The sequence below is a fragment of the Pararge aegeria genome, chromosome 19 (assembly GCF_905163445.1).
Source record: "Pararge aegeria chromosome 19, ilParAegt1.1, whole genome shotgun sequence".
In the NCBI taxonomy this organism is placed as follows: domain Eukaryota; kingdom Metazoa; phylum Arthropoda; class Insecta; order Lepidoptera; family Nymphalidae; genus Pararge; species Pararge aegeria.
Genome location: NC_053198.1, coordinates 1662966 through 1677194, shown reverse-complemented (window position 1 = coordinate 1677194; position 14229 = coordinate 1662966). Strand labels below are relative to the sequence as shown.

General features: G+C 33.2%; 1 protein-coding gene across 1 annotated transcript; it reads right to left on the bottom strand.

Annotated features, from left to right (window-relative positions):
• Nucleotides 1–9873: 9873 nt before the first annotated feature.
• On the bottom strand, nucleotides 9874–11816 carry LOC120632202 (G protein-activated inward rectifier potassium channel 4-like). Its single transcript, XM_039902008.1, has 3 exons — nucleotides 11732–11816; nucleotides 11449–11569; nucleotides 9874–11051 (listed from the first exon to the last, which is right to left on the bottom strand). Exons 2-3 carry the CDS (start codon nucleotides 11558–11560, stop codon nucleotides 9985–9987), a joined length of 1179 nt encoding a protein of 392 aa, XP_039757942.1. The 5' UTR covers nucleotides 11561–11569; nucleotides 11732–11816; the 3' UTR covers nucleotides 9874–9984.
• Between the last annotated feature and the right edge of the window lie 2413 nt (nucleotides 11817–14229).

The following is a 14229-nucleotide window of genomic DNA, read 5'->3' as shown; positions in this document are numbered from 1 at the left end:
GTTGTGTTGTCATCGTTACAAAATACGAATTACGCCCGTTGACACATCGCAGTGTATTGTGCGAGGTCCATGAATAGAAGCCCTCACAATAATTTAATAAGGTACCTACATCGATTGTTCCCAAAGCCATTCGTTTAAAAATGACGACATTAAATTTTATGCACGCATATTTTCAACCATAATAGGAATTTATTTTAGTAAAACAGCCAATGCTATACTTATTATAATTAATTAGCTTACGCCCATGACTGCGTCAATAATAAACTACCGAAAACAGTAAAAATATATAATAAACTACCAACCGATTTCGACAACATGAATCTTAATATGTTTAAGAATAAATTAAGTAAAATGCTTCTCGAAAAATGTTATTATGATGTAAAAGAATATTTATTATAAACTTAATAATTTAAAATATAAATTATGGAACATTTATTTCGATTTGGTTATTCATTTATTTATTTACTGTCATTTTTAATTTTATCATGACGTGTTTGTAGTGTTTTTTTTAATTGAATTTGACATTTAATTAAGGTTGATCTTTTTATATTTTTTAATATCCATGAACCAAATTTGCACACAATTAATTTAGTAGAATGTTATGCTCTCTAAACTGACTATATTGTTTACCAACATCTTGATATTGTACAAGCGTTCTAGCAAATAAATGATTACTATTTTGGAAGTGTTTGTATTTCTCAGCTCTTGGCTGGTTTTAACTGCATTTACGGGCCTTAACCAAGTAAATGCAGCGTGTGGTGTGTTTTTATATTGTATTTTTATGTTAAACCTTTGCTTTCGTCAACCTGCAAAAACTTTCTTACTATTCTACGTGTATTTAAAATGGCAGCTAGAGAGATTCTTCCAGACCTAATATTTTTAAGCTGTGTAGTAGGTTATTGGGAATAAATACTATTATTATTATAATTATTATTATTAATAATTGTTTTAATATTGGATAGAAGCAGGCGTGGCGTTACTTTGCGGAATTCTATGATATATTATGACAATTAAGCTTAATTTGCTACACTCCGCGAAAAGTAGGAGAGTCTGCATGGTGTAATTTATAATTTCCCCAATCCTTATACACCAAACAAACCTTCAATAATGTACCCTCTACGCACGTTTCGCTCTGAAACCGGAGCATCCTCAGGAAATGTTGACTTTACAATGAATAATTGTTAACAACAATACTCCACAATTACTTAACATTTACTTCTCTGCTATTCGCTAAGTAAGTTTAATTGTCTTAATATAACATTTGTTGGGATTTTTGAAAAAAATCCTATGTTACGCCTCCCGCAAGTTTTTGCCAAATTACATCCGTCACGATCGGTTGAACTCATAGCCGCGCATAAATGACAAGGCATTTTTGCTCTCTGCGAAAGTTGCCGGGTGCTTTCTTAATGTGTTCATTCCAACGATAGAAGCTATGCATTGCCACATTTCAGCAAGATTGGTTTAGCAGTTGAGTGAGGCTGTCGTGTTGTTCACTCCTGAACAAAGCACAACCTGAACCTTTCAGAAGGCAAGCTATATCGCATTATGAAGGCAGAAGATCTTTTGTATTTCGCCACTTCACTCCACCTTTTTACGCTGTCTCTAGGCCAGAACAGGTCAACCCTAATGGCCATTGGTTCTGCGAAAGACACGGCCTGCAGCTTCCTTCATCAACGTATTACCAGCCCACTGCAGGGCACGGGTTCCCTTCCACAAAGAGAAGGTGTTAATATCGTAGTCCACTACGCTGGCCCAGTGCGGATTGGTAGACTCCACACACCTTTGAAAAGATTATGCAGAACTCTCACACGTGCAGATTTCTTCACCGTTAAAGCAAGTGATATTTTAATAATTTAAAACGCACATAACTTAGAAAAAAAGAAGTGCATCCTGGGATTCGAACTCGGCTCCTCCCCAGAAAGTCAAGTCGAGCTTCCTTACCCTTTGCTTATTAATATTAAGTACTGATTAACGATTTTATCATTATACCTTATATTGTTACTACAAAACTAACTTTATAACTTAATAATAACTAAATGCACAGTCTCATCATAAAGTTGCCGGTTAGTGGACTAAGCGAATGGTTACATCAGCTTTATCTGATTATAAGGAGAATTACTAACAAACACGTGATATCCAAGGCACGTACAAAGCGCTTCACAAGCACAATCGCTATTGTATTATCGCTAAGCCAGTTAATTATTAAATGTTGCATATTTATAATCTCTAAAGTCACTGATACACTGGTAGAACACCACTGGTTATAGAATAACCAGTGGTGTTCTACAAGGCAGTTGATTATGACCAATGTTTCTTTTAATGTATACAAATAACCTTCGTAATAATATGGTGTTCAAATTTATAAAAATCTATAAAAAAAAAGTCAACAGCGTAAATTAACAATGTCCGCTTTATTTACACAGTTAAACTTTTACTGTTTCAGAGCGATGTATAGAAGCACGATATAGTCAAAACGTTATAGCGTTATAAGTTTTAAGTAGAAATAAGCGGTTTGGGCTCGCAACGTCTCGGAGGTCGCGATAACACGAGGAAACAGGAGTTCTAGACTGTGGTATAAGTTATAAGAGGTATAAGATATTAGTGGTCAAAACAAACGAACTGACTTGACGTTTCAAAAGTGCTAATAAACTGGGCCTAATTGAAATATTATTTTATTAATTTGGAGTAAGGTGCACTAGAGTCTATAAACTCTTATATTGCTCTGTTTTTTTTTATTATTCCACTACAAGTTTACCCTCGACAACAATCGTAGCTGGTGGTAAGTGATGATGCATTCTAAAATGGCAGCTGGCTATCTTGTTAGGGAGTATGGTAGTCATACCCGTAATCAGTTTCCACGCGACATCGCACCGGCAATCTAAATCGCTTAGCGGCACTTTTTCGTCGGCAGGGTGGTAACTAGCCAGGGCCAAAGAATCCCACCTGACCAAAACTACTTGAAATAGGCCCGTCGCTAATTATAATTACAATGGCAAAGCTTCGACATTATGTAATTAAACATTCTAAGATAATATCTAGTAGATCATAAGGATGAAATAAAATCAGCTGAGGTAACAGGCTTTTTATGTCAAAATAATATGATACGTTTAAATGTTGTCATATACAAGAGTGCCTCAGAGTAAAACTTTTTGTGACAGAGCTGGTTCTTATAAGTACTACCGCCATGTTACCTTTTCTTTCACAATGCCACTGTGGCAGAAATAAGCATTGCAGACTGAAGGTCGTGGTTGCCGATGTAATCACCCGCACATGTGGTTAAGTACCTACGCGTCAGTATCTATGCGTCATAAGACTCAGTGCGGCACTTTTTAGGAAATGTTCCTTACATGCCCTGCGAAGTGTTACTCTGTTTTGAGGAGATAGAATTCCATTTACCATCAGACTGGACATCTGGTTGCTCCATCAAATTAATACTTTAAAGAGATACTTTACCCTGTTGCACTACCTTAAAACTGCTTAGTCCTTCATGCTGAAAAAAATGCTTTAGCGGTCTAATATCTGCAGTGATGTTAAGCACAAGGTCTTAACTGAGTGACTACTGGAGACTGCATTTCATAACCAATTGTTTAAGACGTAGGTACATGTCCTTACCTCTTGAGCGTCGAAATGAAACACGTGATTAAGAATTGTTTCTATTAATGTCAACCAACGGAAACTAGATTTTCTTTACAATGCAGTATCTTACTCATAGTTTGGGCCGCAATAAGCCTTGTGTTTTAGGAAGAGCTCTTTCATCTCCCAAAAGATAAAAGAATGATTGTTAGACTTTGAATAGAGCAAGTGTCTCGTTTCTTGTCGACATTCTGACTGGATAATCTGCTTTCCAAAACAGCGGTAGAATATATAGATTTAACTTTTCAAAGGAAAACAATGCTTGATAAATGATTCCACTTGAAATAAACAAGTTTTATATTCATATTATTATCAAAGATTACATCATAGAATACATTGTAATTCAATACGAAATAGAATGATCTCTTGTAAATTGGGCCAACCTTAAACATTACCAACTAAAACTTTCAAAGTGATTTCGTGTAAAGTTTTCTTGGGAAAATAACAATGTGCTGAACTATATTATAAAAGACGAATTTGTATTTGAACATTAAATGAAATGTTGACATCCAAAACTGCTGTTTGATATCACTTATTGTTGGAAAGAGTGGTTTGGCCTAGATCGGAATAAGTAATATTAATTACAGTATATAATAAGACGGGTGATATGACGGGTAATATAATAAGACGGGTGATAAGATATAAAATTACCATTAACTTACATTCTTTCGGCTGTTTCTTCATTTTTTAAATTAATTTTTTGCTTTACCAGTGTATTGAGGCTATTAAAACAAAAAAAATCAAATCTAATCGAAATAATATTTTCAAATTGTTGCGAGACTAAGTATTCAGATATTCAGAAGTTAGAAGTAAAAGTTAGAAATTTGTATCAATATGTAAGCACAGTCTTCAAGGCCATCAGTTATAATATCCAACGGGACAAAGCTCACGATAAAACTAATCGAAATTGGAATTTAGAAACCCGTTAAACAAAACGATTCACGTTCAGCGTATTGAACGAATCCGGCACAATATCAAACTGTCGCATAGTTTCTGCTTCGGCATGCCCATTAGAGAATAGTTTCCTTCCGTTGTCAGAATAGTTATGATATATTGTCCATGCCAACGCGATACTAGATATCTGTACTTTGGAACTACGCAAGTATTTGCCAGATAAAACCTCATTATAAGATCTAAGAGAAAACCACGAAATAAATAATTTATGATATATTGTCCATCCCAACGCGATACTAGATATCTGTATTTTGGAACTACGCAAGTATTTGCCAGAGAAAACCACGAAATAAATAATTTATGATATATTGTCCATCCCAACGCGATACTAGATATTTGTATTTTGGAACTACGTAAGTATTTGCCATAGGAAACCTATTATTAAACCACAGAGAAGCAACAAAATTATAATTTAGGTAAAACGAATTTTAGCCTTCATCATTGTTACCTCTTTCATCATTGCTTGTCCAGAGGTATTTTGTATAGATTTGTTTGCGTTCAGTTGTCTTCTGTCCATCCAGCTGGTAGTCGACCAACGAGCACCTTGCGATTTTAATGTCCATCGGTTTTCCAAGCCATTAAATGTGTTGCAAACATATATTTACGATGCTTAAAGGGATTGCTATTATATTGCAGCAGGTGTTTTGATCAAAACACTTACACAGTCTTGCGATTTTATCAAGAAATATTCTTTGAAATCGAGAAATTCACTAATGTACATTCTAATAGAAAAGTGTAAAATATTTCCAATATTATTTGTAAGCAGTTTTTAATTCCCGCAGACAGTGGCAGGTAGATCGGTGGCAACGGCGCGCCGGCAATATTGTACGTGACTGTACCAAATGCGCTGTCTTCGATTCCTGATTAAACCGGGATAAGAACGGAAACTCTCTCAATAGAGCATATTTCAGTGGGAAGTTGGAAATATTCGAATGCATAAAAATAATTTGTCTTTTATAAGAGCCCTCATACCATATTGGTTGTAAATACTAGAAAAATATGACAACAAATCAAAGAAATCGCTGCTTTTGGTTATGATAATGGATAAAATAAATGCTTATAATATCGATATCATAAAATTCAAAACCAAAAATGTATGTATTTATAGGTGGTGGCCTTTATAGGTGGTACCTACATAATTTTTTGTAATAGTAATTGTGAATTTTATAAATTTCTGAACCGACAGGATTTAGGAATTTTTTTATGTGCATTTTCAAATTTATAAAATTGATAATTCCTCCAAGTGTAGGTAAAAACACTAATAAAAATAGTAATTGTGTAGTCATATGAAGTGTTGATTTGGAGTTTTCCTAATCCAATTTAAAACCGTCTTGACTGACGAAAATAAAATCGCCACCCTAAACTTTTTTGAGCTACGTGCATGGTGAAAAAATTTTATGTCGTCAACTTGACAAGGCAAATGTAAAATATTTTCATGTCTTAAGCAAGTCAATAAATTGGATTAAATTGTCTTTTGTTTTGAATCTCTACTAGTTTATCACCTTTACGAATACAGTTTCGAATGCTGCTGCAATAAAAAAAAACCTTTGAAATTTGCAGCATCACAGCAGCAGCTCTATCATAAAATATGTAGGTAACTACCAAGAAATCGGAAATAATTTTACTGTACATTCTTACAGAAAAGTGTAAAATATTTATCATTATTATTATTGTTAGCCGTTTAAAATTCCCGCTGACTCTGAAAGATAGATCTGTAGTAAAAGCAATACTATACGTGACTGTACAACATAAATTTGAATACTTCTACTTAGCCTTAGGTTTATAGTAACCTTAAATTTTCACCTCTGGGTACTGACTTCAAACCTCATAAGATCTCGTTTATGCAAATTAGGGCTTAATTGTAGTACTAAGCTTTAATTTACTACTTTAGTAGATACTAGGTTAATCACTCATTTAATCACTTTACCAGTGAAGTGTATCTACTAAATATAATAAATGGACCACACGACTTCAAAATTTTTACGTTGTATTGTTTTTGGGTCTGTAAGAAATTGCCTCTTTTAGTCTATCGATCAGTATGAATTTAGTCACGAACATTTAAGTAGTTAAATTTATAACAGTCCACCAATCCGTACTGGGCCAGCATGGTGGACTACCGCCTTAACGCCTTCTCATTGTGGGAGGAAACCCGTGGTGGGTACTGGGTTGATATGATGATGATGATTTATAACATTATTTTTATATACTTATTGTAATGGACATTTTGCACAAGTTTCGGTGCCTTATAGTATTATTTTTAAATGAACACTTTCATTGCAATTCGGAAGAAATTTAAATGATAGTATTCAAGAAATCCTTTTTTTCTACCACCCATCTGAGTTATTTAAAAAGTGTTTCTTTTTTAAAGATTATAGCATAATTTATTATTAAAACGATCGTAATTAAAATTTATTATTAATGTTAAGAAGCTATTTTAGTTATTAGCTTTTATGAATTTCTACGATAATACAACAAAGCGTAATTTAAATTTTAATCATACAAACTGTACATCGCGTATAATATTAACTTACAAAAGTGTAACAATAAGAACGTAAAACGACATATTAAACATAACGTTTCGAGAGATGTAATGACTTTATTACCGTAATCGGCAGACATTTTAAAATTACTTATTCCATAAACCCAAATTTAGTTCTTGCTGTAAAGATGATAAGGCGTATTTTGGTATGAATGAATTTTAAGGTAGGCGAGATTTATTATCGCCAGTGTACATTGTAGAAATTAGGCCAGGGATGAATCACGCTAGTAATATTGTACGTGACTGTACCTCGGTAACACGTCACGTCTCCTGGGCATTAGAAATTAAAACTGAAAGAACGATTCTGTAGCGTCTATTAGAAAAGTTTGAAGTAAAAGGAAATAGTCTTTTGAAATATCTTTATTCTATATTTAAAATTAATAAAAACCACTAGTTTAAATACTCGTGCACGTTATTTTACTAGTCAAGCCCTTTGAGGGGGTTGGGAATAAAAAAAAATATTTGATGTTTTCTTGTGGCGGCCATATTGGATTTAAAATTATCATTAATTATCATTAATTTAAGAGAACCTACCATATTCAGGGACCTCCCATATTAAAGGAGTTGTGAAAACTATGTTAGCCGCCATTTATTCCGGCATTTATTCCGGCGGCATCTTTGAACTTTTTTAATCAAACATGTTTATAAAACTTTTTAAATTACCTTTTCGACGAAACCAATATAATCAAAATCTTTTTATCCATTCGGGCCCTATGATGCCAAAGACACGTCAAACTTATAACACCGAGTCGTTTTGCGTTGGGGGTAAAAAACGCGGATGAAAATAGGGCAATAATTTATAGTCGAGCTGAAAAAAAAACCTTTCGCTAGTTTACTGGAATCAAATAAAATTTAGTTCATGGCATAAAATAGATTAAATAAAAAAAAAAAATATAGAGCTATTATAATATTATCTAAGGTCACGCATTAGAAAACAGTTGAATCCTAAATAATATGATAGCTTCATTGTGGTAGAAGCAACCGTCATCTTACCTTAAGCAATCTTAAAATGATAATAAATAAATAAATATACTACGACAATACACACATCGCCATCTAGCCCCACAGAAAGCGTGGCTTGTGTTACGGGTACTAAGATGACTGTTGAGTATTTTAATCAATAATATACAGATAAACACCCAGACACTGAAAAACATTCATGTTTATTATACAAACATTTTCCAGATTTGGGAATCGAACCCACGACCTTAGATTTTAAAAGAAGGGTCGCTGCCCACTACGTCAATCGGCCAAATGATGATAATAATGAAGATGTGGTCTCATTTATTTCGCATATCTGATGTATCAACTATGTTGATTTTACTACTCTGAAGAGCCAACAATTATTTTTAGACCATTGGTCCTATTTTAACATTTATGTTTTTGCTTTGAAATTGAATTGAACCAAAACGACTGATCGCCAGTCGCGATTGATTAACTGTTTTCCGTTGAGGAATTTCTTACTCAATCTTCATCTGACCGTGTATTCGTTTGCTGTGTTTAAAGAGGTCAATCATGGCTATACTTGTATAAAGATATAACAAAATTGCCATAAAATAAACAGGATTTTGAAAAAATAAAACCAGTGTAATTCAATCCATTCAAATAAATAAAACTATAAACCAAAACGTTATCATCATATTTTTTGAACTTTTTGATATTTTCAAAAGTGCTAAATCAACTTAAAATACCTCTGAAGTATTTACTAACTCAAAAAAACGTCAAAATTGCTTTACATTACTTTACACCAAGGCAACACTCAAACATCAATCTTACTTGCGGAATAAGGAATAAGAGATACCATTATCTCTTATTCCTCTATAAACTATAACGATGTTCTGATCTCAGGTTTTTACGAAAAAAATGTTTTTGAAACCCTTTCCAACTAGCTTGAAGATATGACACAACGCAAACTAGTTGACGGCCTGTTAGGAACCAATGGCATTGGCGCAAACCGTCCTCCACTATCAACATCAAGCTCTCGTCATATTTACCGATTACCAGCCCACTATAAGGCACGGGTCTCCTCCCACAATGGGGAAGGGTTAAGGCCGTAGTCCACAACGCTGGCCCAGGATTGGTGGACTCCACACAACTTTAAGAACATTATCGAGAACTCTCAGACACGCAGGTTTCCTCACGATGTTTTCCTTCGTCTTTGAAGCAAGTGATATTTTAATTACTCAAAACGCACATAACTTATAAAAGTTAGAGGTGCAAATTGGAGCTCCTATTCACTGGGCTATCACCTCTTCACACTCTATTATATTAAATGATGGCGCTTTTGATGAATACGTATACATTTTTGCCACCGGTACCTGTCTAAAATTAACCGATTTGTTGGAAAAAAAAATCTGTACCTCTCGGTCCAGAGAGATAAGGTTGTAATCACTTTTTAACCACAATTTTTATAATTTTTATTAGTGTTTCTACCTGCACTTGAGAAATTATCATTTTTTTAAATTTAAAATTCATATAAAAATTTTCGGAACCGACAGGATTTGAACCTGCAACTCTCGGGCAATCGCGGCCTAATTAATTAATTAATTGGCGAAAGCGCTCAGGCGAGCATCCACAATGGTATCATCATTGACCGTTTCGGAGAAGTTCCTCTTTGCATTAAACTCATTAAAAAATAGAGGGAATTATCTGCTATGGTAGTCAAAGAAACTAGTAATAAAAGCGCGTAAAAGATATATTTTGTTGCTAAATCGATATAAAAAATTTTGTAATTTTTCAGTGGCAGTCTTGTTATTTAAATTAAGTATATAGTACACTCTTAACATACAATCATTCATTGCTTTAAACTAGACTTCACTATCCGAATCAAAATAAAATATAATTTTACTGTAAAGTAATCAGCTATCAACCGTATCAGAATCAGATAATGTTGCTGCATCCCCAAACATACTCACTAGTCCATCATATTCACACGGAGAACACAGCGGAGAGTCAACTTGTTGTACTTCAGACAACTTGGAAAAGTCAACGTCATACGTGTTTTTATCGAAATTGAAACTTACCATTGACACAAATCTATGACCCCAGAGTATATCATATTCAGTAAAGCTCGATCGAGCCTGCACAGGTTGGCCGGTCGATTCTATTATTCCTTCAAATACAACAACTATTTCCAATTTACAACAAAGCAAATCGGCTGCTGATAATTTGTACAAAGGACTCTTTTCATCTATAATATGTACTGCCGTCACGGGCCATAGAAAAAAAGTTGATTCACATTCATCTGTCTCCACGTTTAACTCAGTTTGTTCTAAATTCTCGACTTCATTATCATCAGCATTTAATCTTATTATATATGCTTTAGGTTTAATATTTAATATTCTAGATTTCCTCATATCACCAACACGGAATATAAGACAGAATTTATCATTTCTCGTATTTATAACAGCGTGCTTGCTGAAAAGTATAGTTTGTGCCCTCCCTCTTGGTCGCGTCAATTTTGCGAAAAGAATTCCGACCATTATGGCTTGGAAAATAGAGCTCAGTATGCATTGAAGACACATTGCAATGATCGTTTCAGGGCATTCTAACGTGATAGATCTCCGACCATAAGCCACAGTTGTATGAACTTCGATGCTGAATAAAAATGTAGATGTAAAACCATAAACATTATTGATACAAGGAATAAAGCTTGAAGTATTTTGATTCGGAGGTAGATGATTGTCACTAAAGTCACCGTGGTTGTAAGATATAATCCAATAAATTGCGGCGAAAAATAACCAGATACACGTAAATGCTATAAAAAAGTTCAACAGTGTCCATCGCCATCTGGTTTCCACAAGCAGGAAGAAGTAATTTGAGAAGACTTTCAAGTTTTTTGTTATCGTTCTATAAATATTGAACTCTCCGCTCTTAAACACAGCCCGTAGGTATTTGCGCCTTATGTTTTTTGATCGCATCATCTCTGAAAACATATAACAATGAATTAATACTAGAAAAAATATTTATTTGTCTAAAGCCCCTGAAGTGTTAGATCAGTGCTAAGACCTTAGTATTTTTTACTGGCTAAATCTACGAATAATTAGACGTGCATTGCATCAAAATATACCAAAATTTAAAAAGAAAATAAATATTTGAAGCAAAAATAAACTCGTTGTGCAATTCAAATTCAAATTCAAAATTTCTTTATTCATGTAGGCCTTTCACAGGCACTTATGAAGCGTTCATACATACTTAAAACTGCTTATTCATTCAAGAGCAAATTGTTTCTGTCGCAATTTCACTCGCATTAAACTCTCTTTCATCAGGTCAGATATTTTAATTCCTAATTCGTGGTTAAAAATAGTGTAATATTTACTTACTGCTACTTTTTGGATGATATACTCCGGGTTGCACTAAAGAGTTTAAATCTGCGCAATCCTTCAAATCATTACTACATTCTGAGCAAAAGCACTGCTTTTTAACTTTCTTCATCACTTTCTTCTGCGAAAATAACATTCGATAAGAGTAAGAAATACCAAACAATATTCTAAGTAGGTTCTTACTAATATAAAATTGAAATTCTTTAAATCTCATAAAGAAACAATTAACTTCTCAATATTTATTTAACATATAAAATGAATACAAAGAAAAACATAAAATTACCTTTTAAACCCAGTATACTTCGTGATTAATATCATTTAATTGTGGAATGTTTCAAATATGAAAGTAATGAAATATCCATTATTACACTTCTCGTTCTGAACATAGAGTTCTACTAAACACTATTACGAGTAAATGTATTTAAACCTATAATACTGTCAACACACGATAAGATAATTATGTTCAGTGACGTAGCTTCGAAAATAATATTAAATGCTTAAGTAAACAGTGATTACAATATTTGCAGTAAATTTTTCATTTAGTCTGAAATTCGTCAAATCTTCAACTATTATAATTGAAAAAAAAAAAACTCGTGCCTCAAACCTATGTTCTCACACTAGCAGAAGAAGGTTTAGTGTACAACCAATACATAATTGTTTCAAAACTATAATTTAAAAAAAAAGTACTTACAAATTGATATTACAGAGTAGCATTTCTCTACACAAATGATTAGACATCTTATTAGTTTTTATTGATCTTCCACGAAAAGTTTTTTTTTATTTTTTCCCGAAATGCTTTTAATAGTTAATTGTAATAAAATTGTAGTACTTAATGAATAATAGCAGTAAAGCCTATCGTGTTTTCATTAGATTTAAATTTAGAAAATAGAGATTTTTCCTCAAAAAGATCTTGATTTCGTTTGATTCAGCATAGTGAATGGCGAGGTTATTTATTGTAAAGATAATCAAAATAGACTTATAAACGATTAGATAGTAATGTTTATAATAAAGTGCGTAAATCTATTTTGAGTGAACTATCATTCTCCTTTATACATAGTGTATCTAATATATCTATGATGTTCATTTAATCTAATATCTTTAAACGAGCAATTCTTGTATATATATAATTGGAATCTCGGAAAAGGCTCCAAAAATTTTCATGAAATTTAGTATTACCGCCTGTTTGCGGGGGCGATAAATCGATCGATGAATCCTAGCTCATTTATATTGGATATACGACTATTTTTTAAAGTCGACTTATTCGCGGACGAAGTCGCGCGGGTCCGCTAGTTTTATCACTACTGTATTTCGTTGCCTTTTAGGAACATAGTCGAATTCCCTTACCAAAAGTCAGTGATTGTTTTGAACAGAAACACCGCATGATGTTTAATAAGGTACTGTACAAAAAGTACAAGAATTAAGAATCGCGTCCAAACCGAGAATTTGCAGCCCCCGCACAGTGCAAGACAATTGTTTGGAATAGCGTTTCTATTAAATTATAATTAATTATATTACTTAGAAATTACCTTAGCACAGTTAGATAAAATAGCTCGTGGTTATTATGAATATTGTTACTTATGTTTGCGACGAATGATTGATAATAACAGTTGTATGAACCTCGATGCTGAATAAACTGTTGATTTAAATAACTTTACTATATTGGGAGTACTGGGACTTTAGAGAGTAAATATTGGATGGAAGCAGGCGTTATCTTTCGGAAGTCCATGATAAATTATCTCCGCGAAAAGTAGGAGAACCTGTATGGTGCAATTTATGATTTTTCCAATCCTTTTAATCTACGGCAATGTACCCTATAATAATTGGTGTGGAGTATGTAGATTGAAGAAATCATAAATTACACCATACAGATTCTCCTTCTTTTCGCGGAGTACAGCAAATTAAGCTTTATTTTCATAGTTAGAGAGCATGAATTATTATGATTGTCACAAGAGTGTATTTAAATTTATATTAATAAAAATAAACACTACGAAATTATTAAATAAAATAACCAAAAGGGGGTTCAAAAACGTCGACTTTTTGCTGCAATTCAATAAATGGCGATTCATTAACGCAACTCTGCATTACTAAATTTTGGTAATAAGGTAACATGTATTAGAAGCGAAACAATCGCAGTAAAAGTGCAGGCGGGCTAGTCAATGCAGTGGATTTGAAAAAAAGTTTTACGCTGAAGAAGTCACGGGGACTTTTTTTATCAAATAAATAAAAAAAAATAAACTACGACAATACACACATCGGCGATGTGTGTATTGTCGTAGTATAATTTTTTTTCCAGCCCCAAATAAGCGTACCGTAGCGTTTTATGAATCTGTCCCGGCGAACTTCGTACCGCGGATCATTTTTTTTTATGAATGTTATATTTTAATACTTATTATCAAAATTCAAACATTCAAAATTCAAAATTCATTTATTTCAAGTAGGCCTAATATAAGCACTTTTGAAACGTCAAGTCTGTCTGTGTGTAGTGACTCTACCACCGGTTCGGAAGGCAGATTCTACCGAGAAGAAGCCGGCAAGAAACTCAGCCGAGTATCCTATTCCGATCTAAGAGAAATCCAAAAAATCAAATATCATAAAAAATGGTCCAGCCGTTCTTGAGTTATAAATGGTGTAACTTACACAACTTTCTTTTACATATATATATTTACATAAATACTTATAATGCACATTACTTATAATATTATATAATAACACTTTTAATATAATATACACGCTTATAATATACTTATAGTTTAGCCAGCCGCTGGAAAAAAATCATGTTCA